Here is a 24,677-nt window from a genome sequence, read left to right on the forward strand (position 1 = left end):
CCCGGCAAACCAGGGAAAGGAGGGGAGGCGTTATCGCTTCCGTGTTCCTTGCACCACTTGACTTCACAGCCTCACTTTTGCCCTGTGACTGCCTCCTGCCCCTCGCTTCTCTGCACTATCGATTCTGCTCTACTGTGGCGCTTTCTTCCCAGTCGCCCGCACTCTATATCCGGAAATCTATTTATTCGCATTCTCGCCCACTAACATCTCTTCTCTCATTCAGATAATCTTTCACAATGGGTCACGAAGATGCTGTCTACCTCGCCAAGCTCGCCGAGCAGGCTGAGCGCTACGAAGGTGCGTCATTGTCCCTCTCTCCGACCGCCCACTTTGCGGCTACGAGTCTCGTCTCATACTAACATGGCCGCCCTGTTCCACAGAGATGGTCGAGAACATGAAGGTCGTTGCCTCCGCCGATGTAGAGCTCACCGTCGAGGAGCGGAATCTCCTGTCTGTCGCCTACAAGAACGTCATCGGTGCCCGTCGTGCGTCCTGGAGAATCGTCACCTCCATCGAACAAAAAGAAGAGTCCAAGGGCAACGAGTCCCAGGTCTCCCTCATCAAGGAGTACCGTCAGAAGATCGAGGCTGAGCTGGCCAAGATCTGCGATGATATCCTCGAGGTTCTCGACAAGCACCTGATCCCCTCTGCCCAGAGCGGCGAGTCCAAGGTCTTCTACCACAAGATGTGCGTTGCGACCCACGCTGTTCCCACTCTCGATGCGATATGCGATCGCGATCCATGACTGACGTGTTTCTATCCGTCTATTAGGAAGGGTGACTACCACCGTTACCTTGCCGAGTTCGCCGTTGGCGACCGCCGCAAGGGCGCCGCCGATGCTTCCCTCGAGGCCTACAAGGCCGCTACTGAGGTTGCCCAGACCGACCTTGCTCCCACCCACCCCATCCGTCTCGGTCTCGCCCTGAACTTCTCCGTCTTCTACTACGAGATCCTCAACTCCCCCGACCAGGCTTGCCACCTGGCCAAGCTCGCTTTCGATGATGCCATTGCTGGTACGTGTGGACGCTACTGCTTGACCGTCGAACCGGAGGCTAACAGACATTGCAGAGCTCGACACCCTGAGCGAGGAGAGCTACAAGGACTCCACCCTGATCATGCAGCTCCTCAGAGACAACCTGGTAAGTTGATACGGTCGCATTCGTGTTTTCGGATCATGCTAACACTCGGTAGACTCTGTGGACCTCGTCCGAGGCCGAGCCCGCCGCCGAGGCGAGCGCCCCCGCCGAGAAGAAGGATGAGGCCCCCGCTGAGGGCGAGAAGCCCGCCGAGTAAATTCATTAGAGATGACAAAGGACTCGCGTCCGGACTTGGATAGGGTCGGCCGGCCGACAATCTGGATCTTAGACTCAGAAGGCCCGGGGTAAGAAGAGGATGATGAAGCCATTGCGCGCTTTGGGGTTCGTTCTATCCGGCGAGCCCGGAAGGGATGGGGCTTTGTCGGCCATTCACTGGCTGACAGGTCATGAACTTTGGAGTCATGCATTGGATCTCTCGTCGCCTTCTTCGTCCCTGCTGGCCTTTTGGTGGCGTCGTTTGATGCCGTCAGTGGTCTCGGTCTGGTCTCTATGTCCTCGGATTGTCGCGGGGCTTCCTTTTATATCTTTATGATTTCGATTTTTGCCTATTGTCGCAATTCCCCCCCCAAGAATACCTTTCCTTGCCATCCACCCGCACTTCCACCCTAGTCAGTTCCCACCAGGACGTTGACTCTTGCTTCCCGAACTCTCTTGGTTTTACCCACCTTGTGCCACGTACGGCGTTTGTTTGTCGCCTTAGCTGAGTTTAGATCTAAAGCCCGGCAGTGGCTAAAGAAATTTGAAATTTATGATCAAACATGGACATTCGTAGACTTTTCCACCGAACATGATACAGAAAGAGAAGGGAGGATGAAAGTACGAACCAAAAAAACGAACCAAATCCCGACCGAACCCATTCTATGAATAACCGACATGCATGCATGCATTCATCCAGCCATACTTTCCATCCCTCGCGGATACTCCGGACTCCCCTTCCGGGAGAGTCTGTATGATATTTCTGTATTGCATACAACGCACATGCATACATGCATACCATCCCCATCCCCATCCAACCAACTTTTATCCCTCGATCAAAAATACAATGCAGTATGCACGCAGCATTGTAGAGTTTTTCCATCCACCCCCTTTGTTTGACTTCAATGAGGTTAGTAGTAGGGTTAGTGAGCTATGTATAGATCAGAAGTTCTCATTTCCAATTTTTTTTCCTTTACTTTTTTTTTTTTGGTTTAGAAAGTACTTATGTACATGCATGTAAGGACCGACTACTACTTATAACTCAAGTGTACGTACTAATTAGTAAGTATAAATAGTATGAATCTTTTACGTATGCATCTTAGGTGCCTGAGTATGGGTGGGGTTACTAGGTAGAGTCACTTGATTGTATGTTTACATTTCAATTGGTGTGTAGGTGATGTAGAATGAATGGACTACTAATTGAGTATGTTGGTCAGGATCACTGCTGCTGCTTAGTATAAGTAGTGAGTGATGTGTTATAGTTAGATGTCAGTGACTGACTGACTGACTGACTGACTGACTTTGACTTGAAACCCCCATTAAGCCATATACAATAATTTGTTTTGCTAGTAGTAACAGTGGCAAATAGCAGTAAGAGTAGAGCATTTTCATTTTTGCTTTACATATAAAGATAACTATTAAAGTAGAATAGAGTAGTTAAAGGTAAGGCTCGATATTCATCCACCTACTTTGATTATACTTAGGTCAAATCTGCAAGCAAGGATGGATCTTCCATGATACTTTACTGACTAACTTACTACACATAGCTTGATGAAAAAAGGGCGGAGAGAGTATTCCATTCCTCTCGATTCTATTCGAGGAAGTTGAAATCACTTGTTTGAGATAAGAATCTAACTACTTAACTAGCATGTAAACATTCTATTTGATATCATACTTTCTTACTAGTCAACAGCTCAATAATCAGATACAGACTGCACTATGAAGTTAAACCCATGCTGTAGATAGAATATCACGATCAGTACTGACTTGATGTTATTCCAAGGCAATGAATCCTATATGAACATTAACCACCAAACCAGAAACCACTCATCAATCTCACCTAACGAGCAAAAGACTATACTTACTCCCAACCCCAAGCTTAATATCACATCATACTATCATCCTAACCCAAGACATCACATCACCTAACACATTCCCACATCCTCAACAGGGACTCAAAAGTACATAAGTACGACAATCCACTCCCCCCACACCACCGATCCAGTCTATAGTACTAATTCAATATCCTCCGAAGTACTCCGTACTTTCTCCGACTATTCCCAGCAAGGAAATCAGTAAGTAAGTAAATAAGAATCCTCAAAGCCGAGTTCAAAAAGACGAGGCGGGGCGGCTACAAACGTACGATCTTCGACCGAATTCGGTATATGTTGACGATGATGGGCGGTGATGGGTGAAGAATTTAGTTGCTAGACTAGTTGACAGGTATGAAACGGGGTAATTCTTGGTCATATTTCTGGGGGGTGTTCTGGTTTGATGAAAGGACTCCCGTGTGGGTTGTTGTTTCCCCATTGACGTGTCGAGCTGTCAACTACTCAACTAGACTGGGTCCTGTCGAGGAGGGAAAATGCGGTGTGATGACTTGGTACTTCGTAGGTATGCATGCATTGTACAAAGTACGGAATACTGGTTGTCGCAATACATACACACATCGGTTACAACTACAATCTATTCTGTAGTACTCACTTTTGTCAATTTGTTTCTCATTTAATGTATCAACCGCTCGCTTCTGGGTATGTAAGCAAATGTCTTCAGAGCCAAACGAAAATCAAACCAAGTCGAATCTGAATCGTCAGTCCGGGACGATTCCAATATACATGTCGATGGGCAAAGGAGGCGGTGGGGGATGGGGTGGGAAGAGATTGGGGGAAAAGGAATAAGGAGGAGAGGCGGCGATGAACAGGATGGGGAGAGGATGAGGATGATGTAAACCACATGAAGATTGGCTGCTCCGTGAAAATGCTTTCCCGCCTTTTTGCAGACCTTTGCAAACAAATGCGCCCAGTGCGGTTCCAAATGTCAGAAAGTGATGAAATGAACACAACAAGTCTAAATAACGGTTCCCAGTCAAAGTGTCCCAACGCCGCGCGTGCTATGCCAATACACAAAGCCTCCGGTATGATATGACAGATAGGAAAGTAAGAATAGAGGGATCAAAAGAAAAAGGAGGGAAAAAAAAGGTAAAAAACAGAATATGAACAGAAGAAAGATAAGACCAGAGCACAAAAAGAGTATGTCTGAGTCGTGCACCGGATCGCTGCCAAGACGGTAGGCGTCGATCAAATTCCCTGGTAACCCCCGGCATGTGTGGATGATGTCACGACCGCAGCAGCTTCTGCGAACCCCCATCCACACGCGGAGCGCATTGACGTGGGTGGCCATAGGTGAAGCAAATCCAGCGTCGTCAGCAGATTACGGGTAGCAAGTTGGAGGTGAAGGTATGGGGCTGTTCATCGTGATCAACCGCCATGTCCCAGTTGCACGATCAGGTCCGTCCGGTAGAGAGAAGAAACGAATCGAAGGAAGGGATCTATTTGCGAAAGTTCACACCTCGGGGCTTCAGCGTTGCACAAGGTTCCACCTGATGAAGCCGCAGATGTCATTTCGGAATCCCAGACACGAAGCAGTAAGTCCAAGCGGATCTTCGCGCGCATGTATCGTGTCGTATTGCTTCTCAAGTATGCGCGGCAGCCAAGAGCGTCCCATTCCGACATATGTGAGACACCTGCAGTATGTAGCGAAGAAGTGTGGCATTCACCCAAGTTCGAGAATTCATGGAAGTGAATGAGACGTGAAGGTCATCGCATAGAAGGTTATGGTTTCGTAAGTTTGATCTTATCGTTCGCTTTCTCCAGGGCAGCGAATTCCCGACCGCTTATCTGTATCGAATAGCCGGGATGATGATACGGCGTCGGAGCTATTTCTGCGACTTTTTGACCTTGGTGCTACTCCTTGTCATTTCGGTCTTGGTCATGTTGCGGGTTAATCCACCAATGTAGTCTTGAAGAAATCGGTTCTCGCTTTCGAGCTTATCATGGTCGGATTTGACGGCTTCGATACGTTCGGCGAGCGCCTGAAGGGAGGACTGGAGGGCCTTGGCTTGTCTGCCGAGAACACGTAACACATTAGCATCGCTTCTTCCCCCCTTTTCTGGTCTCTAGCGTCACTTGGCCGGAGGTTTCGGGGAATTGTCATTCGACTACTCACTCTTGTAATGTCTGCCTGGCTTCCTTGCCCAGTCGCTCCAAATCAGCCGAGTTGCGTCGAGGGCTCATGGCGCGCGCGTCGTCAGGGGGGAATTCCTCTTCTTCGATTTCGATTTCAGGATGATCCCGTGGAACTAGTATCGAGGCACTCGGTTTCCGACTGGCCATACGAGGTCTCTCTGAGCGTCCTCTACGTTCGGTTTCGGCGTCGGAGATGGAGGAGGATGATGAGAGAGAAGACATGTGTGAACGACCGTTGTCGTTGGGTTGGGGCAGGGTTGGCACAGGAGAAGAACCGTGCACATCTGATGTTGACGCCATGGTTTTTTTCAGACTCTGGTGGTGGCGCCGGTGGTTGAATTTAAGAGTTTCTGTGGTTGACGGTGGCTTGGAAGCGAATGAGAAAAAGTCTCGGGGCGGTCGCTGAGGCAGGCTTTCCACGGTCGAGGGGTAACGGAATAGAACTACTCCCGCAAAGAAACGATTTCAGACACAGCAATTGAATATCTTCTTCACAGCTGGGCTGTGACTACCTCTAGCGATGACTTCAGATGGGAAGATCTGCGTTGTCGCTGGAGGTAGCTGGTGTAAGAGCGAGAGGTGGGTTGTTTCCCAGGGCGGCTGTTTCGTCGAGGATTCTCGGGCCGGAAAAAGTAAAAAAGGGACAACGAAAACAGCTGGGAAGAAGCAAACAGGTTCCGGCTGCCAGGGAGGAAGAGATCTCAAGGAAGAGATCAGATCAGATTTCAAGACGAGAGGGGAGGCAGAGTTGGAAAAATAAAGTCGGTCAAAGGGGAGAGAGAGCGACTTTGAGGGGGTGAGGGAGGAGGGACCAGAGCGACAAGCCGTGGTCCGGGTTAAGCGAACTGGAATTCGGGGGGGGGGGGGGGGGGGGGGGGGGGGGGGGGGGGGGGGGGGGGGGGGGGGGGGGGGCGACGAGAGATGAGAGGGAGGGGGAGAGAGAGAGAGAGAGAGAGAGGTGGAGGGAAAAGACAACCACCACTTTCAGGACAAAGCAATTCAAGGATGTACCTGAAGTGATTGCCAGCTATATTCGCCTTTGTTCCTTTTTTGGGGCAAGGCAGTCTATAGGGATTAAGGATTAGGGATTAATCCAAGGTGTCGAACCCGGGTTTGAGGAAAGTTCGTTGGGCAGTCCGAAAACGGGCGGACTAAAAACTTGGACACGGGGGGAAGAGGGAGGTGGGTTTTTGGTGCTGATTTGGGTTGGGTTCGGTGGTGTTTTAGTGCAGTAGTTGCTGCGAGTGGGAAAGGAATAATAACGCTGCTGAGTGATTGATTGATGAGCGACAAGGTCTTGGGGGGGTGAGTGTGGGTGTGTGTGTGTGTCACAATCACACTTCCTCTCAAGTCACGTAAGATAAATTAAAAGAGGAAAGAAAAAAAAGGGGGGGGTGTTAAATTCTTTGGGTTAAGAGAAAATCCCAGCGAGAGTCGGGGAGGGAGGGAAGTGGAGAGAGGAGAGGAGAGGTTTGGTGAGGAAAGGGAGAAGGACAACGAGAGATCCGACAGACAGACAGGAGAAGAGAGGAGAGGAGAGGAGAAAAGAGGAGCAAAGCCAGTAGCTTAAAAAAAATTGAACAACCAGCAAGATGAGTAAAAAGAGAGAGGTATGAACGCGAAGAGGGAGATTGAGAACGTCGAGGAAGTCGCTGTAAGTAGGAATAGTTCGTCGCAATAATAATCCTTGAAAGAAATAATAATAAATAAAATAATAAATTATCGTGGTCAGTTTCGCAAGCAAAAAAGACCAGCAGCAGCAAGTAGCAGCAAAGCAAGTTAAGCAGCAGCAGCAGCAGCAAGCAGCAGCAAGCAGATCTGGTATGTAATAGGAATACTCCCGAGTAGGTAATAATGGGGAGAATTTATCGCGAAAAGTTGCAAAAAGGAACCACTCTTCTGCTGCGGTTGATATCCGTACCGCTTTTACATACTCTATACCACCACTACTAATACTTGTACACTTACTACTACTAGTAGCTCACGACTGACTTGCCTTACTGACTTTGCTGCTTCTATTCTTACCGCTTCTACTAACTAGATAACTACTGAAGAGTGCCGTGACTGACGATGGACCACGTACCTATAGTAGTAAACACTAACTACGGAGTACTTCCTCCAGCAAGACCAATGGATCAGTTAGTTAGTAGTAGTAGCAGTCATGAGTCGCAGTGGGTAACTATAACAGTCAAATACCAACACCACGCAGTATTGTCATGCTGGGAAATGGACACTAATCCACCACAATTTATGCGACAATTAGAACTGGTCGCGGGGCTAATCACAGCCCTGCCTCGAGTGAATTAGGCAGGTAGCAGGGGGAAGCCGGTAACATACCGATTCCCATAATTACCCAGAGGGTACATGCCTGCTGTACTTTTGGGCAGGAAATTCACCCGGATTTGGTATGGGAGGTACAAACAGAGTACGGAGTGGTACCTCGGTGGGCTCGGTCTTACCCAGTTGGGGATTAGCGGCACCACACTAAAAGTGGGAAGACTCGTGGCCGCCACTGGAATGATTATCACCGTATTCCTGGGTACGGGGGGAGGCAAGAAATGTAAAAAAAGAGAGGCGAAAAAAACAGAGACACGACAGGCAGGAAAAAAGGAAGATGTTGGCTAAGAAAAGAAGAGACATGAGACACATGAATAACTATGTAGAGTGAAAGAAAAGCCCAATCGCATTGAGACAACGAACCCATCTACCAAACAGATACTACATCATAACACCTCACAACTACGTAAACCAGCGACTAAAAAAGAACAAAAAGATATCTGTCTCTCACTCTTACTCTTCTCTCTCTCTCTGGACATCAAATAAAAGCCGCCAGATGATTGTTTCGGTGAAGGGCCTCCGTTCGGACTGGCGTCCCGTGGTTGGTGGGCGCCGCTGCCCTTTTAGGGGTTCGTCTTGTTCCTTTCTCAGCAGTGGTTCGGTTAGTGACTGTCGGACCCAGCATTTCACGCCCCTTGGTTCGCCGCTGCCCTCCTTAGCGGGAACCCAAATCCCCTGAAGGGGGGGCCACTCATCACCGCCAACGAGGTGTCGCTCTCGGAGGAATGGCGATGATCCTCATCATCCACCGCTAGTAGTATGACGATGATCCATGGCCGATGATGTAGAGGCATGATGCTGCTGAGGTTGGATGGCCCTTTTACAATGTGATTTTTGGTTCCCCTTCCCTCCTCCCCCTTCCCTTCTTCTGGCTCTTCTTCTTCTTCTTGTTGTTGTTCTTATTGTTGCCACGGATCAATCAACACTCGCCAACATGAACAGGACGGCTCGTCTTTTCCACTTTCCCACCCCCCTCCCCTGGCACAAAAGTCACCGAATTTTGCATGGCTCCATAGCGAAGCGAACCTTTCATTTTCTCCATTCCTCTTTAGCTCCTCCTAACAATTGCCGAGGCGGCGGCGGATCATTAAGCCACAAAAAGGGCATAAGAGTGTATCAGTACGTCAAATGGGGCGATAACAGTCAGTCAGTCGGACCTAGTCAAAACGTTCTCATCAAGTCTTCAGGGGAGGTCATGCAACGTCGATCGAGCCATCGGATTCGTGGCTTTGCCTCCATCGCCGCAAGACGGGGTCAGGATCAATATCGGAATGCTTCGCTCGACCTTTCTCTCATCGTGCCTCCCGCTACCCTGACTAGTGCCACTGATAATGCACCTAGACGGTACTACAACCGGAGGTATCTCCCCCCTCAGTTACAACCAAAAGTCTTGTAATTGCCACCACTAGTGTTTTTTGCCTGCCGTAGACGAGATCCCAAAAAAGCACATCTATCGTCTGCCTGCAGCAATAGGAAAAAACGATGCATCTGTATATGGGGGAGTTGTACTTTGTGCTGGATGATCATGTATCGTCCTTTTAGTCCCAACCCCCCCAATCTGGTAGTGGAGGTGGGCTGGCGTACTTTTCCTTCTCTGGTCGGATTTTAAGCTCCACCACAAAGGAAGTCAACGGCTTGGGGCAGGACGATCCATTCCCGCGGGTTCGACACACCTTCTGACGGATCATGGCTGGGAGCGAGTGGGAGCGAGTGGGAGTGAGCAGCCAAAGCAGAACCAGGAAAGGATGTGCAGGCTGCCGATCCATCTCTCCCCATTCACCGCGCTTCGGGAACATGTGTCCATCGGAACATCGAATCACAGGGTTGATAATGTGACGAAAGTTGATTCAGATTTTCCCTTTTTCTTTTTTGCCCCTGGACTGTATGGGGTACCCCGTATGGCGCCTTCTTAACATAACACTACTAACTGGCAGGAGCCATGTATGCATTCATTCACCTACCGCGCGACAGGGATAGGATGGCTTCCGCGCATTGCCATTCGTCGGTGCTTTGAGAATTGGTTGGCAAGTGTGAGTTAAAATTCTCCAGCCCGGCTAGGAATGGACGAAGGAAGCTTTCCGATGGTCGCGCGATGAAACTAAGAATAATAATGATAATGGTAATAAAATAACACACAGATACGGGACCCGAGATGGTGGGAATTAAACCTCAATAGAAGAAATTGCCCGACCATGGGTGAGGCTTCGGGGAAGACGCGCGCAAAATTTTCTTTCGCAGCTTAAAGGTCTTTGCGCGCGCTGACCGTCGCCGCTCACCGTGGTTCATCCTCGGGGCAACTTCAACTATGACGGGTGAGAACGTCATGAAAGTTCCTCTCATTGGACCTGTCTGTTGCCATTGCTCGTCTTGTTTGATACTTTGATTAAAATTTTGGAGCATGTCTCTTCTTGTCCACCCCCTTTGGCGGATGGTACTTTCACTTCCCCGTGCTGCAATGTACCTGACTGGCTGAATGCAAGGCTCAGCCCCGGAAGCTCTGACAAAGTACGGAGAAGTCGGGCGCTATCAGCACCAAGACACACAGGTCCCATCGATCTGATGGATGCAACTGAAACAAGTCAACGTCACGGGCGGAGCGACTAGTTATCTCGTAGGTTCTATCAAAGAACCACCAGCACCGAACAGATCGCATCTCAGCTCGACCGCTAGTACAATCGTGGCGAATTTGCAGCAAGGCGCTGCAGTTGCATACATGAGCCCCAACGGACGATGTCCGGAACGTTCCCCGGCGGCTACATTAGTTGCGCTGGGTCGGCGAAAACATTGCAAAGGTGATGTTCCGCGTCCTACTGGATGAGAAGCTCATCGCGAAGATTGGTAGCTTGGTACGCTATACCACGGAGCTATTCCTCACTCCTCGCTAGACGCGTTTTTCCCCTATGAATCCGGTTATCAACACGAGGTCGAGCAGACCTGCAGGATGAGCCCCCAACTGCAATTGAGCAGCAAGTGAGCGAGCTCCGTTTTCGATGGAGGGGATGCATTCACCGGGGAGCGTTGAACAACAGAGTGCAAACTAGCCAGTGGAAAGCGTTCCTTGACCCCCGCATCGGTGCATGCAGTCGCGCTCCCCACTCAGCAAAGAGAGCGCGCGCGAAAGAGCTTGTGACCGGATGGGACCACGGCCGAACCCTTTCCTTTCCTTTTTCTCCCTTTGGGTCCTGACTTATGACAGTTGTCCACTGCCCGATGAGGATTGGGATCAGTCTTCCGCCGTATGAAGATAGGCAGATGAGGAGGCTTAACATGGAATCGGCAGCCGATTCAGGTAGGTAGGCACGTCAGTCCGACAGTGGCAGTAGAGGGGGCCACCTAAGCAAGTAAGGCTAAGTCTCAGTCAGTCAGAGTTAGTTACTGTGAATACAGTAGTGTAAGTAGTAGCCTAAGAGAGGGGGGAGAAGCCCGTGACCTCATAGTGGACAAGCAGGCACCCAACTTGCAATGAAGCATCCTCTCTGGCAGCTCTTCGAAGCGACGGGTGAAACCGAGAGAAGCGAGGATTCCCCGAAATATTACCATACATACAGGAGGAAGAATACCAATGATTACGAGGACGTAAGGGTACCACGACTGGGCGGCCGCGTGACTGCCTTCTTGCTCCACTCGCCCATTCCATGGTTGACGGCCAGCATTATTATTCTTAGTTCCTGCCTACTACCCGCTACTATCGTCTATCTACCCTACCTGTCTATCCATTTGTTCCCTTCTCTCTCGCTCATTCATGACTATGTAAATACCACATACCGCAACCCCACGACATCCCAACGGGAACCACCTTGTCCGAGCTGTCCTCGCAAGTCAGACACTTGGCTCTTACCCCCCCCTCCTCTCTCTTCCGTCCAGTGCCCACTTTCCGGGCAAGCTCCAATGAGCCCAGTGAAGGTCAATGCCACCCTGGCGAGTGACGATAAAGAACTGCCGATCTGGGATCGGCTAGTGGCTGAGGGGATTCTCCGCTAATAAGGACACTGCTGAGTGCTAAGACTCCCAGCAAGCACCAACAGTCATGATGCCAACCCGAATTCGGTTCTACCTGGCTTGATGCCTTTACCCGATCATTTGATGTCGAGGCACGATGATGAAGGATCATCGCGACCCTGACACTTAACCCTCCGTCTCCATACCTGTTCAGATGTTGTTCAATGCTCTCACAGGAAATTAACACTAGGAGACCTGTCTGATTATCCCTCGAGTATCCACTCTCCACAGACAGAGCACGGAGGACGACCTGTCCAGCAAAATTACTCTAGTCTACCACATTCCGTCCATCCACCATCATACACAGTACACCTTCGTTCAAGCCACCGATCGTCTTGCACAAAGAGAAAAATGTCTGTGTGGTGTGTGTGTGTGTTGCGAGAGAGAGACCTGATAACATAGACTTGAGTTGCTGCCGCCTACCCTCCTCCTCCCAACCCAATTAATAGCCAACGCAGCCATCAGTGCAGAAACGGTCAGCCAGGAAACGCCCCCTTAAACCCATCCGGCAGGTCCATAACATCCTCCTACTACTGACTGGGGTCATCTTCCCATGGAAAATTCTTCCCCTCCTTATCGTATGGTCGGCAAGGCACAGGCACCCTACCCCCGTGGTTAGAGACTTACTATGCTGTTATATGTAGTTCCACCTAGTGCTTCCAGAATAAATTAAATGATTCCTCCTAGAACCTTGGGTGTCCACCACCATCAACCAGGGGAGGGATAAAGGGGGGCACAAGGTCAATGCGTCTGCGTAGTGGCTTTCCCTTTTTCTTTTTCCCTTCCACCCATGGTCCCCCTCCTTCATTTCTCGAAAGTAGATGCCCATTTCATTCCAAAACCAATTATGGGGCCTGAGTATCCACGGGTCCTTTAATACAGCTCACTATAGTATGGGTTCGCATACTTCGCTTATGAGTTTAAATAACCATCACTAATAACTATCCAACTACTATAAAGATACAGATTAGTAATATCATGAAAGGCTGACGATCTATCTGTTTGATGTTGGGAGCTGCAGTGCGTGGTTTCTTCTACCCATTGGACAGGCATCTATACAGTTTCTTAGACTTTGCTGGGCATTTAGATCAAGTGCGTGGAGAGTAGACATACTCACTGACTACAGACGAGTACATCGTAGATACTTACCCCTACTAGCAGTTATCGTATGTTGATAACTGGAGGGCTAATCAATTAGCCTGCTCTGGTTTCAAGCAACAACATCTGATATTGTTAGCACCTGACCTATTACTTGAGTAGTCACGTAGGTAACTAACTTGCTAGTCAGTTACACTATGGAGGAACTTCATTCCAGCTTACATCATCTTATCCAGTTACACGGCAACCAACTAACTAAGTAGATAGTTGAGACTGGATTAGACGGAGACACATGACCCAGCTCATTTCATCATATCACGTTACTTGCTGCAACTTCTCAAGATACTCCGTCAATAGTCACAATAACTACTTACCTACCTACCTACAAATCAAAAGAAGAAAGAAAGAATAATTGATTAAACCTGTCCGGTGATATCATCATCATCCCTCCTCACTACTTACCCAACGAACTAATCACCTTACATTTCCTTCAATAACTAGTTAGTTCACAAATCCATCCATCCAGTCAGTATACACTGCAATGCATCAACTACTAGCTATACACCTTAGTGCCAAAGTATTCCATCCAAGACCCCCAATCCAAAAAAACACAAAAACAGAAAAGAAAAAAAAAATCAATAAAAAAAGAATAAAATAAAATATACGCCCCCAAAAAGAATAACCCCCATCTACTACAGTAGTACCCACGGAGTACTCCGTACACCTTTTTACCAACCTCTCCCAAAAGAGAAAAGAATCGAAAGAAAAGAAACAATCAATAAACTAATTACCTATGAAGTAAGCAGTAGTAACTACGGCCCGCAAGCCATTATATCATATAGTCGGTCAAGAGAAAAAACACCCCCAAATCTCACTCACCCACTCACCCACTAATCCAAATAGACAACACATAACAACAACAACGACAACAACACAACAACACGGCACGGCACAGGACGGCACGGCACAGGACGGCACAACACATACCATTTCCCTCCGCTCCGCTTACTATGCCCATAAGTAAATTAATATCCATCCAAGATGGCAATAAAATTCAATGACATGGCCGGTCTCATCCCCGGGGAAGATCGGATCGGGGGGCCGAAAAAGCAGCAGCAACGCGGGACGGCACGGAGGGATTGAATTACTACCAACCAACGTAATAACTAAGTCCTGTAGTACTTTGTAGAGTCATACCTGTCTAAGTACTGTCAAGGAAAAATATTATCCGGAGGGTTTACTTTAATCGGCAGGTAGTAAGACATCCCATCTCATCATCCATTGGGTTGGGTTGGGTAGATTCTGCCCTTTTTGGTTTATTTTTACTTTTTAAGTAAAAATGCTGGCTGAGCGCGCTTGTCTAGCCGAGCTGGCGGATGGATGGATGGGGTCAATCTGGTGATCCTGCCATGTGCGATGATGTTGATGATGTCGATGTCGTGGCTTTTCCCCGGTTTTTCATTTCCCCGGGTCCAACTAACGCAGGCTACGGAGGTTTCTTCCACGGCCATACTGCTGGCATCGGCTTATGTGGCAAAATTGTTCTGCTGATCAAGACATCATGCATGTTCTGTGTATGTACGTAGGTGAGTATGGCTGCCGCGCCCTACAGATGACGAAGGTAATCGTGCTTCCAAACGCCTGTTCCGGTCCTAGTGTAGGTATTCCTGAAACTCCCTAACATACAATCAAACCAACCAAACCCATTTGTACAGCAAGTGCTAGGCCATCGGCCGAATGACCCGGATCATGCAAGCGACGAGGTTGTCTTCCACTGGTACAATGCCCGCAGCACCGCGACACCTCCTGACTGTGTCTCAACAGTGCGTCCGCGGCCACGATCGTTGTAGTCGTTCGGCGCATAATCGCGCTCTGTGAAACCCGACCGCTCGGGTGCAGTTCCCCAGCCCTGCAGCTGTCGTGTGGAATCGAGTCCCAGCGTCTCGTCTTCGCTGGGGCCCTTAGAGCCACGGCTGCGGAGAAGTCCCGTCAGTGCCTCCGAGTCCTCACCCTGCGCCCCATAGTTTTGATAGTCGATCGCCCCCTGCGGCAGAGGACTCACGTCGGTGGCGGTGGTGTTTCCCCACCACTCCCCGATCTTGCCGTCGCCATTCTTGGTCAACAGAGCGGCGTTGGCGTTGTGCTCGATCCAGGGGCGGTATGTTCGGCATCGTGCTTGGTGCCACTCGTATACGTACTGCCAGCCGTCTTCCCCGTCCCCTGTGCGGTTGGCACTGGCCAGAAAACGCAATTCCTGCGGCCGGATGTCTCGGCAGAACTCGGCCAAATGATGAAAGAAGATCCCTTTGAAGGTTTGTCCATTTTGGGAGCAGCTCCCGGAAGAGTCGCACGCATCTTCCAACACACCTCCGCGGCCAAGCCCTTCCCACTGCTGACTGCCTTTGTCAGGCCATCCGGTAGCCAAGAGCACATCATTGACCAATCGGTGCCCGTCAGATAGATACTGCTGCAAACCGGTAGCTAACCAAAGTCCCCTTAGCCCGCTAAGGATCACTCCCTGGTTGTATGTATATACCATGGTGTTGAGAACATCACATTTGCGCGTGCCAGGATCATCGGCACTCTTCCAACCACTGATATGGAAGCCATCGCCATAGAGGCCATTGGCACCCGTCATATTTGAGGCATTTAGCCATGAATATCCCTCGATGGCGGCCTGCAGATGAGTTGGGTCGTGAGGGTAACCGTCTGACCAGTTCTCATCGTCCAATGTGGTTCCCATAAAGGGTGAATCAATAAAGTCTCCGGGGAAGTAGAGATACATCCCGATGCTAGCGGCTATGTACAGCTCATTGGTGATGGCATTTTTGTAGGGCGTCAGGTAAGGGCTCCAGATCATCCCGCCATTACACAAGGAAACGTCCCAACCCCCGGACGCAAGACCATAGAACACACGTGCCCGATGAGCCGCCGGAGACTGAAACTGGGTTCCATGCCAGAGGCGTTTTGTTGTCTCGTTGGGTGAGAAGGGGTCATCGTAATGCAGGTCGCTGTGCAACACTTGGAACTTTATGTTCTCCAGCCAGCCCAGAACAACCCATAGCATGTCATCGAAAGCCTGGTTTCTTACAGCAAAGGCATCCTCACCGAAGTAAAAGGCTGAGGTTTGGTCAAAATAATGGTTAATGAGATTCTCAAATCCCAACGAATACTGTTCAGTTATATCTTCCGGCTGTTTGTGATTCCCGCTAGCATTCTCTGAAAGAAGGTCCGACAGTACATCCCCCGCCGTAGAAGTCAGTGAGGAGAGGGTGGCGGAGACATGAGTCCCAAGCACGGCAGCAGTCCAATCGATACTAGTAGGCCAAGTACCTTGCCAAAGCTGGAAATAGTCATCCTGCATCACATTGAGAGCATCCAGCAAATCGTTGTAAGTGCGGCTTATCGAGCCGATCGGTTCACTGGGCTTCTCTGGAGCAGGAAGGGGGAGCTGCTTTGACGGGGGATCGGTTGAATCCTCCAGCGGAATCTGCGCATTTGGAGACAATGGCGCAAGGACGTCCTGCGACCGCAACGCCAGCGCATTGGTCTCAGAGAAGACTGCAAACAAGCAGAGCAACCTATGAATAGCAAGTAACGCACGCATATTGAAGGCTTTCTAGTTGTAAGTCCCTCAAGCCCGCAGTGAACGACTGGTCTCGTGGCTCTGGACCTGGTTCCTGGTAACCCAGGGCGGAGGTACCGATAAGCAAGTGTTCGAGTAATGATTCGAGGTAACAATACGTGAGGATTGACTTTAAGCACGCAGAACTCGAGACAGACGCGGGGAGAAAGAGAGCTCAGAAAACCGCCAGCATCCAACGAGCAGCGAGAATCTAATGAGGCATATTTCAACAGTCAATGGTCCCCAGGGCGGGCCATGAACGAGGGAAGGAAGTGGCGTTGAGCGATAAGTTTTGACGTTCGGCCGTTGCGGGGAAGGAAAGACCCCCGGGCTTAACTAAGCCAGCCATTCGCCGTGCTTTTCAGCCCTCCGGCTGACTCTCCGCAGCTCAGCTGCTGCCCTCTCCCTTCCAGCCTCGTCCTCTCCACGCTTGATCGTCGGGGCCTCGTTCTTGGTATTCCATCACGCGCCTGGGCTGCGGGGATCTCATGCCCGATTCCTGCCCGCCCCCATCGACCTTCTGATCGATCCCTCGCAGAGTCTTATATAGAGTGCATCTCACGCACTATCTGATGACCAATAGCAGTCATTCGGATCTACAGAACTCTATCTGGACTAAGGGTCTTGGGATGATTGATGTGAGGTCGACAGACTTGCCCATGTGCTGGACGACGGAAGGGTGAGATCAATAGAGCAGGAATACTACAAGTATAGCCCCATCCACATGAGCATCATGGGCAGTGGGTTTCATCTGAATTAATCTTGGAACTAGTAGAAATTTTGGGATATCCTGGCTTGATATATCATGCGAGCGGGGTCCTGCTTCAGCTAGGTCAGCGATGAGCATTCGAGAAAGCCACGAGACAAAACAGCAGCGGGAGTGATGACAGAGGTCAAGAGACAGAATCGAGAAGAGGGATGGCAAAGGGAAAAGGAAAGGGAAAACGGGCCGGAATGCCGAAAGAAACATTTTGCACATACCATATCGCTGATTATTTACGACGCCGGCAAATATCTCCTCTGGCTGCAAGCCCACGAGTACCCTCATTGGAGGAGCATAAAACTGTCGTAAGAGATATTGCCGGCTGTAACCACTGCTGCTCACGGCGCCCATCCAACCGTGACCAACATGCGCGCATCAAACCGACATAGTGTCGTCTGAATGGCTCAACAGCCGTGTAGTCCTTGAGGGCGAAAACAAAGGCAAAATCAAAACGCTAGACGCGACGAGGCAAGAGAAAGCAAGATATAAGGTGCCTGCCAAGGTCATAAAGTAGAGTAAACAAAAGTCAACTCCTCAATGCTGCCACAACAATACGCCTAGTCTCTAGCCTCCTCCGCTCCAGGGCTGCGACTCCTATCGCGACTCCTGCTGCGTCCTCGTCCACCACGGCCACCTCTTTGTCCAGCATTCTTTCCTTTGTTGTTCGATGGGGGTGGCCGCACAAAGGCGAAGTCGACCTGGATTGTCTGGTCCAGCAATTTGGATCCGTTCAAAGCCTTGATGGCTTCTGAGGCTTCGGGGAGGGTGGAGTATTCGATCAACGCGTAACCCTGACAGAAGCCAATTAGTATTCATCTTGTGATCAAACAAAGCGTGATTGTTCAAAAGGGACAGAGAGATGTGTCCAGCAAAACCCTAGAATGAATTCTAGGCAGACGAAGAACCAAAGACACCTACCTTCACATAACCCGTCCGGCGATCGAGGTTGAGATTGAAGTTCTTGATCTCTCCATATTCAGCAAACAGATCCGTCACGTCCTCCTCGGAGGCCTCTTCATGAATGTTGGTCGCGATGATAATCCATCCTTCGATACTGCGCACTGCAACAGCTGACGCTTGCGTTCTCGGATCAGAGGTATTGTTGCCCGACTGCGCGGGGACCTCCACCTCTTCCTCCTGCGCCACGGGAGGGTCGACTTCCATTTCTGTAGACATGATGGGAGGGAGGTGAGACTGGATTGACCGAAATTAAAGGCTCGAGAAGGGTGGATAAAGGGAGGGATTTTGGTCCAAGGTGGGCTGTTCAATGACCAAACTGTTGCAATGCGATGGATCTTCGCGAAGCTTGCGGTGTGCTTATGTAATCGAATGATATCCAACGACGGTCAATGTTGATGGCCATTTTCTACTACTCTCAATGCCACAAATATTAGTCAAGATCAATGATCGGCAGGATTATAGAACAGGGCTTGTGAGAGGAGTTTCTATGTTTGACTAATATGTAGAGGCTTCTCCTGAAAGCCTTTCATAGCACTTTCATATACGCAGTATAGTATATTGCACCAATGAACTACTAAGACGTAAGAAGAGCATATTCGCGATTTACAGGACATGGGAATTACAACACTGAATAATTTGAAGTACTGGAACTTTAGTTACAGCTCTAGTGACTGCTCATTAGTTGGGTGTATCGTAGTGAAGATATATGTATACTCAACGCAAGCAGATAGGGTCAACTAGTACTACTAAGTAGTGTATCTGGATGCTCATTGCTGAAAGATGCGACAATTGCAACAATGAAATGCCCATAAAATAAATTGAGATATATACTACTCCTACAAAGAGCTGTGGGGATACAACAGACTCAAATCTAGTAGCTAGCTCGGCTGTATCCCATGCACTGTTCACCTTTTAACGATCAAGTTCCGCCTGCAAATGTTGTTATCCATACAGAAGTTTCTCCTGGTTACAAATTTAAATAGTCTCTTCACTGAGTGAGCTATCATTTAACTATACTTACTAGCGGCATAGTATAGCACTTGTAATCACTCTCTATCACCACCCTCATCCTTTCGCAGAGAATGATAACATGATGTCAATGAACGGGGTAGATATGAGGGAATTATGGGACTCTCTGTTAAAGACACAGATAAATCTAAGCTGAGAGACATCCACTGCCATCAGTTATCATACTGACATTAGTAGTACTTTGTAACCATGCCGTGGATTCCCGTGCTCCTGCTGAGGATGGTGTGCTGGGTCTAATCTGAGTAGCTGAGAGCTGATAGAAGAGCTTTCCCTGTGTACTTTTTGCTACTGTAGGAACAGAGATTTGGCTGGATATCAGTGAATCGATGCCAGCCCCTCGATGTGAATGTGATAAACACAGTGACAACATGAGACCCGTCCTCAATCTAGCTGTCCCTGCGGCCTTCTTCTCCTTTTTGCTTGCTCATCATCATTGATATTGACAAGCTTTTACCCAGGTATCGAAAAGAAACCACCCTTTGCCTCTCAATTCCAGGCAAAACTTTCATTCATTGAGCGATAAAGAGAGACTGCGCCGCGATGAGCGGCAAGTCAGTCTCGAATCTACCCTGGTGAGCTCGATTTTCGGCAATTTCCTCTCCAGATAAGCAATAATCAGTCCTCTAACAAATCAATATCCTGACAGCGACGACCCCCAATGCTTCTGCCATTTCCGCTCGCCTAAGCAATATCCCAGAATCGAAGCAGTTCTGACAGGCTCTGCGCCCGACCAAGTCCGCGAGCTGCACCAGCCAAACGCCAAGCTCGATATAGCATTCGACGTGGTAGGCTGCATCATGACATTGAACGAATGCATCCACGATCCTTCTCGACCAAACATTGGCTACTCAGTCAGTCTGATGATCAAGGCGGCAAACACCCACTTCGTGAACCTCGAAGGCCTTGAAGACCACTCCCTCCTTCTAACCATTCGAATCCGCCATTCAGCATGTGCCGTGAGAGGCAACAAGATGATACTGAAGGAAAAGTTCAACGGTTACTACCCTGACCCTCCATATAGTCGACTCTACAATGATCTGTTCGAGTGCCGTTGGCCTGAAAAGACGCTCCAGGTTCGTCTGCCTGAGGAGAGATGTCGACGCTGGAAGACAGTCGCTTTGATATTGAGGACTTTCGGGCAGATCAATGGAGACAGCTATTGTCATATGGCGAATATGATGTTTACTCCTCGAGTGGGTGGGCTTAATGTGCGTCAGATCAAGAAGGATATCAAGATGGAGCTAGCGAAGAGTGATCATAAGCGAAGGGAGAATCCTGTGTCTCCTGAGTACATGGTTACGGTTAACGAACCGGAGAAGATTGAGAGGCTTAATCATGCTTATGAGGTTCATCTTCTTGCGTTTATTCACAGCTCGTCTCGATTTCTTCGGCCACAGTACCTGTAGGCTGTCTACAGAGTACGGAGAGCTTGTGTGGAGAGCTTCGTTATGCCAGAATGCGGCTCTGTTTCTCATGATATCGTGGTGAAGTTCGTTGATGGGATTAAAGGTACATAGTTCAGGCGTCTGGCGTCCAGTGTTGCTTTTATTTCCTAGGGACAGGATGATTGGAGATTGATGGTCATGAAATGTACCGGGTTTGCGCAGGTTGTTGAAGGGTTTCCAGTGATTTTACATTTACACGAGGTACGATGTCATGAAAAAGGAAGCTATGTGAATTTATGTTGGATGATATGTTTCAATAGCCTGAATCTCCACAAGTTTGGCAGTGAGCCTTCACTGAATCATGTGTTAGAGTAGACTGAAGAAGAAAGGAAGTACGTCTAGGCAAATGATTTGATACGGATACTTTAATCCAAATTTATAGAACTATTGGATGTAATGGGGTCAACAATGCCTAGTTCATGCTGGGAAGCTTCATCACACGTTCTTCTATCTACTCTCTGAAGAACACTGCCAATGTGACCACCCTCACCCAAACCTGCACTCGCACCCAAATCTAGCACGACCGCGACACACGACCAAAGATCCTTCCTCCTCAAGCACGAGCTCGGCTACCAAGTGTACGAAATAGCAGAGTACCTGCAAGTAACGCCCCGAGTGGTTACCTACACGTTGCAAGCAGGCCAGCTATCCAACGCCCAAGAAGCCGTGCGGAAGACCACTCAAAATCCAAGAGCGTGAGGCACAACACGTCCTGAACTGGATCTGTAAGTAGTTCAGAGCGTAACCGTCGGTTACCTTATCGAAAAGTTATCCAGGAGCTGGGATTTGATTGCATGCCGCGAGCGCTGGGGCGTGCGCTGTGCCAGATTGGTTATAATCGTGATGTGGCACTGAGGGAGGTTTTACTGTGGGAGGATTGTTGGGATTATGGTGAAGGAGTGGGCTGGAGAGGTATGATGGGGGAGTGAGGGATTGGGGCTGGGGGATATTATGATGTCATTTGTATATTTCTATTAATAGGTGCAAGGGTATGAAGATGTAGGGCTACAGTCTAGCTTTACGACGGCAGTATGTACTTCCTACGAATAGCTTTGAATGTGTTCATGTGATGGATTAAGAGTGGAGATTAATTGGTTTCCACCTCTAGGTATCGACAAAAGTAAGTTCCATCGGATTTCTCTGTCGCCACGGTCCCTTGTCACCGGGAACGGCGTGGCTGACCCATGACCTCGTTGGCCAAAGGTACTGACAGATAGTGTGTGCCCTTCCATATACAGGCTGAATTATTTGGTGGAAACCATGCAGCAAATACTAATACAATCGAATTTTCAGAAAGACAAATGCCACTTAGTTCCGAATCATCGTAGTGTCCGAGACCGTGTATATTAGGGCGCTGAGTGCAATGAGATGCTCATGCATTTGGGCACCCTGGCGTTACACCAGGGCGATCACAGAGTTGCAAATGCGAAATGCGTTTACCTCCGGTTGTTCTGGCGCATGCCCAGGATCTGGACCATACGGACGAAGATGTTGATGAAGTCCAACTCAAGGCTGATACTCTCGTTGACGACATCCTTACGAACCAGGCCTCTCTGAGCCATGCGAGCGTGGTGGAGGATCTTCTGGACATCATAGAGGGTGAAACCACCGAAGACAGCGAGACCACCGTACAGCCAGATCTTCTCGGACCACATCAGAGCGCGGGTGGCAGTAGCGGGGAGGACAAGAGGAGCGAAACCGGAGAGAGCGACAATGGTCACACCAGCGAGCAGAGGAGCACCAAGGTACATGTACTTCTCCTGCTTAGCAGTGGCACCGACGAAAGCAATGGCACCCATCATTCCAGCGGTGTAAAGACCAGCGCGAGCAAGAATAGCCGGGTGCATGAACATCAGGGGAGACAGGAGCGCGGCCTGGGTGACGTTGAAAGCGGCCCAGAGACCATACTTCATGACGTAGCTAGTGATTTGTCAGAAAAAGATCACATAGGAAAAAGAATGCGTTGGCGAAGGACTTACTTGTCAGGGTTCGTGTACAGAGTACCATACATGGTTCCGACGCTGGCAACCAGACCAAGACCGATAACAGCCCAGGGGCTGGCAGCCATCAAACGATAAGACCATCCGTTGGTGTGCAGAGCGCGAGCAGCGATACCAATGATACCAATACCAAGTCCAGTGTGCATAAACGTCTCGTTCAGGTAGCTGCGCTCAAACGGAGGCATGCCACCATCCTCTCTGGTTTCGCGGTTGAAGATGAAGTTCGTGGCCAGGATAGTACCACCGATGATGGTGGCGCCGTAGATCAGCTTCTGGGTGATGTTGCCGCCCTGAACATTGTAGGAAGGCTGCATGTAGGTGCGACGGAAAGCATTTTGGAAGGTCTGACGGGACTTTGCGAAGATGGAGATGGGACCGGTAGGCTTAGACTGGGGCTTGAAGGGCGTGTTGTGGATGAAACGGGCGCTATTCGCAGGTTTGGAGATTTGCCGAAGCGCCGTAGGAACGGCGAACGGGCGTCGCAAGAAGAACGCCATGTTTGTGACGATGATGTCGATGTTGTTGGAGATGAGGAGAAGCGATGGAGAGCGGCGGATGGCCGGCTATAAGAATGATATCAGTCATCCGTCGGCCTGCCGCTACGGTCGCCCGAACGTTCGAGAAGTGAAGTCACGTGGAGATGAGCGCGTCGTGAGTCAGCATCACCGCCTCGGCGATAAGTTGGCGGGGGAGGGGAATTATCAGGATTTAGGACTTAACGGACTTGCACGGCCACACTGCTATTGTCATCATCTCGGCCCGGAATTCTACAACTGCGTACTCTCTTCGATCCCGTTCTCGATAATTCCCTTTTGGACTTCACCTCTGCGTCACTATTCCCATCATGTCTGCGCCTTTATTAGAAACCATCCACCTTTCGCATCTGCCTCCGTCGATGCCCGTGCATGTCGCTCTTTATCGGGATGTGCAGAATGCTCCGTATCTTCGCCAGCAGCTCATGTCCGCCAATGCGGAGTTTGAGTACGCTTTCATTGATGCAAGCACGGTACGGAGTCAGTATGTCTCTCGGCGATGCAACTGCTAAACATGCCGCAGGTCCTCTCAAGAACACACCTTCTCTCCGCAGTTTTCAGAGCAGTCAATGATTATATGAACGGCCGCCTCAAGTCTCGGAATGTGCATTCTGAGATGGTCTTTTCGCTAAGCCCCGCGACAAATGTACGTCTACAATCAGCTACCAACCGACTTCATGGGCAATGCTGACCACATCTAGATTGCTGAATCTTTCCGCAAGTTCGGCATTACCGATTCCACAAAAGACTTGCTAGTAGTCAAGCTTTCCGTGACTCCGGAGATTACCCACGATTCGGTCGCAGCCCATCTCGGACAAAATGTTGAGGGAACGCCTGTACCATTCGACGACGAAACTCTGTCGAAGATCTCCGACATTGCAAAGATCAAGAAGGCTTACAAGTTGGGGGCGCTGAACACTGCGCCGCCAAATCAAGCAAACGGCACCCAGGAGAATGGCATGCGCCGGCTCGAACTGTCGGTCCTGGGAGCTATTGCTCTGCGAGGAGCGACTTGAATAGATCTTGGATTAGGAAGTTCTTTATCATACCCCGATCTCGCTCATTTGGGTAACCAGAGCCCTGTAAACCGGGCCAGCCATATGCAGATTGTCTGCACCATCCGACAGTCAGAACTTCTGGCTGATGCCGTTTCGAGTCATTTGCGCCCAGGAGCTACCTTTGTGCAGATATATGTCTGGCAAGAAACATCCATGCAAGATATGTCTATAAGAGTCACGATCAGTACATAGAACGCAGGGCCGTCATTCATAGAGTCAGTGCGGAGCACTGATTACGGCTCTTTTTCTACACAGAAATAATACTTTAGAAGATGCTATATGTTCTATATTCCATTTTATATATAATCAAATAATACATCACCTTAATGCTTAAAACGAAGAACATACCTTGGTTGCCCTGCCCACCGCATCCCCCATCCCAAAGCGGCAATCATGCAACTTTGCCAAGCCCGGCAACTCTCTCCGCATCATCGCGACTGAATCGATCTAGACACCCACCGTCCGGGGCTCACGCATATAGCATAACACCATGCTCACTAGCGCAGGGGGGAT

The 24,677-nt window shown here is 49.5% G+C and overlaps 8 protein-coding genes across 8 annotated transcripts; 3 read left to right on the forward strand and 5 right to left on the reverse strand.

Annotated features, from left to right (window-relative positions):
* The first annotated feature begins 57 nt into the window (after positions 1-57).
* artA (14-3-3 adaptor artA) lies at positions 58-1,554 on the forward strand. Its single transcript, XM_025689531.1, has 5 exons — positions 58-297; positions 381-687; positions 772-1,013; positions 1,069-1,139; positions 1,192-1,554. Exons 1-5 carry the CDS (start codon positions 237-239, stop codon positions 1,291-1,293), a joined length of 783 nt encoding a protein of 260 aa, XP_025543162.1. The 5' UTR covers positions 58-236; the 3' UTR covers positions 1,294-1,554.
* A 3,388-nt stretch (positions 1,555-4,942) lies between these two features.
* On the reverse strand, positions 4,943-5,732 carry BO79DRAFT_63972 (short coiled-coil protein). The gene is made up of 2 exons (XM_025689532.1): positions 5,298-5,732; positions 4,943-5,194 (listed from the first exon to the last, which is right to left on the reverse strand). Exons 1-2 carry the CDS (start codon positions 5,615-5,617, stop codon positions 5,008-5,010), a joined length of 507 nt encoding a protein of 168 aa, XP_025543163.1. The 5' UTR covers positions 5,618-5,732; the 3' UTR covers positions 4,943-5,007.
* A 2,548-nt stretch (positions 5,733-8,280) lies between these two features.
* Positions 8,281-10,715, reverse strand: BO79DRAFT_235614 (uncharacterized protein; the record flags this gene model as incomplete). The annotated part of the gene is made up of 7 exons (XM_025684495.1): positions 10,288-10,715; positions 10,071-10,223; positions 9,918-10,020; positions 9,616-9,697; positions 9,204-9,438; positions 8,857-9,001; positions 8,281-8,452 (listed from the first exon to the last, which is right to left on the reverse strand). Exons 1-7 carry the CDS (start codon positions 10,367-10,369, stop codon positions 8,281-8,283), a joined length of 972 nt encoding a protein of 323 aa, XP_025543164.1. The 5' UTR covers positions 10,370-10,715.
* A 3,783-nt stretch (positions 10,716-14,498) lies between these two features.
* BO79DRAFT_251620 (putative glycosyl hydrolase) lies at positions 14,499-17,424 on the reverse strand (the record flags this gene model as incomplete). The annotated part of the gene is made up of 2 exons (XM_025685868.1): positions 14,499-16,366; positions 17,358-17,424. The coding sequence occupies 2 exons, from the start codon at positions 17,422-17,424 to the stop codon at positions 14,499-14,501; spliced, it is 1,935 nt and encodes a 644-aa protein (XP_025543165.1).
* A 169-nt stretch (positions 17,425-17,593) lies between these two features.
* On the reverse strand, positions 17,594-18,394 carry BO79DRAFT_64006 (RBM8 family RNA-binding protein). Its single transcript, XM_025689533.1, has 2 exons — positions 18,058-18,394; positions 17,594-17,930 (listed from the first exon to the last, which is right to left on the reverse strand). The coding sequence occupies exons 1-2, from the start codon at positions 18,313-18,315 to the stop codon at positions 17,697-17,699; spliced, it is 492 nt and encodes a 163-aa protein (XP_025543166.1). The 5' UTR covers positions 18,316-18,394; the 3' UTR covers positions 17,594-17,696.
* A 1,274-nt stretch (positions 18,395-19,668) lies between these two features.
* BO79DRAFT_139682 (uncharacterized protein) lies at positions 19,669-20,534 on the forward strand (the record flags this gene model as incomplete). The annotated part of the gene is made up of 2 exons (XM_025678203.1): positions 19,669-19,700; positions 19,775-20,534. The coding sequence occupies 2 exons, from the start codon at positions 19,669-19,671 to the stop codon at positions 20,532-20,534; spliced, it is 792 nt and encodes a 263-aa protein (XP_025543167.1).
* Positions 20,535-21,633: 1,099 nt separating this feature from the next.
* BO79DRAFT_243309 (Bax Inhibitor family protein) lies at positions 21,634-23,210 on the reverse strand. Its single transcript, XM_025685272.1, has 2 exons — positions 22,553-23,210; positions 21,634-22,493 (listed from the first exon to the last, which is right to left on the reverse strand). The coding sequence occupies exons 1-2, from the start codon at positions 23,068-23,070 to the stop codon at positions 22,010-22,012; spliced, it is 1,002 nt and encodes a 333-aa protein (XP_025543168.1). The 5' UTR covers positions 23,071-23,210; the 3' UTR covers positions 21,634-22,009.
* Positions 23,211-23,315: 105 nt separating this feature from the next.
* On the forward strand, positions 23,316-24,440 carry BO79DRAFT_207447 (EKC/KEOPS complex subunit CGI121/TPRKB). Its single transcript, XM_025682172.1, has 3 exons — positions 23,316-23,579; positions 23,630-23,752; positions 23,808-24,440. The coding sequence occupies exons 1-3, from the start codon at positions 23,418-23,420 to the stop codon at positions 24,120-24,122; spliced, it is 600 nt and encodes a 199-aa protein (XP_025543169.1). The 5' UTR covers positions 23,316-23,417; the 3' UTR covers positions 24,123-24,440.
* The last annotated feature ends 237 nt before the right edge of the window (positions 24,441-24,677 follow it).

The sequence above is a fragment of the Aspergillus costaricaensis genome (assembly GCF_003184835.1).
Source record: "Aspergillus costaricaensis CBS 115574 unplaced genomic scaffold BO79scaffold_5, whole genome shotgun sequence".
In the NCBI taxonomy this organism is placed as follows: Eukaryota; Fungi; Ascomycota; class Eurotiomycetes; order Eurotiales; family Aspergillaceae; genus Aspergillus; species Aspergillus costaricensis.

Bases quoted from the DNA above. Each gene is read 5' to 3' on its own strand.
- artA (XM_025689531.1), top strand. From the start codon at position 237: ATGGGTCACGAAGATGCTGTCTACCTCGCCAAGCTCGCCGAGCAGGCT. The intron at 298-380 runs GTGCGTCATTGT...CCTGTTCCACAG, and splicing joins GCAGGCTGAGCGCTACGAAG to AGATGGTCGAGAACATGAAG. The intron at 1,014-1,068 runs GTACGTGTGGAC...CAGACATTGCAG, and splicing joins TTTCGATGATGCCATTGCTG to AGCTCGACACCCTGAGCGAG.
- BO79DRAFT_63972 (XM_025689532.1), bottom strand. From the start codon at position 5,617: ATGGCGTCAACATCAGATGTGCACGGTTCTTCTCCTGTGCCAACCCTG. The intron at 5,195-5,297 runs GTGAGTAGTCGA...TGTTCTCGGCAG, and splicing joins GCCAGGCAGACATTACAAGA to ACAAGCCAAGGCCCTCCAGT.
- BO79DRAFT_64006 (XM_025689533.1), bottom strand. From the start codon at position 18,315: ATGTCTACAGAAATGGAAGTCGACCCTCCCGTGGCGCAGGAGGAAGAG. The intron at 17,931-18,057 runs GTAGGTGTCTTT...GGCTTCTGTCAG, and splicing joins GCCGGACGGGTTATGTGAAG to GGTTACGCGTTGATCGAATA.
- BO79DRAFT_243309 (XM_025685272.1), bottom strand. From the start codon at position 23,070: ATGGCGTTCTTCTTGCGACGCCCGTTCGCCGTTCCTACGGCGCTTCGG. The intron at 22,494-22,552 runs GTAAGTCCTTCG...ACAAATCACTAG, and splicing joins CTGTACACGAACCCTGACAA to CTACGTCATGAAGTATGGTC.
- BO79DRAFT_207447 (XM_025682172.1), top strand. From the start codon at position 23,418: ATGTCTGCGCCTTTATTAGAAACCATCCACCTTTCGCATCTGCCTCCG. The intron at 23,580-23,629 runs GTACGGAGTCAG...AACATGCCGCAG, and splicing joins CTTTCATTGATGCAAGCACG to GTCCTCTCAAGAACACACCT. The intron at 23,753-23,807 runs GTACGTCTACAA...GACCACATCTAG, and splicing joins CGCTAAGCCCCGCGACAAAT to ATTGCTGAATCTTTCCGCAA.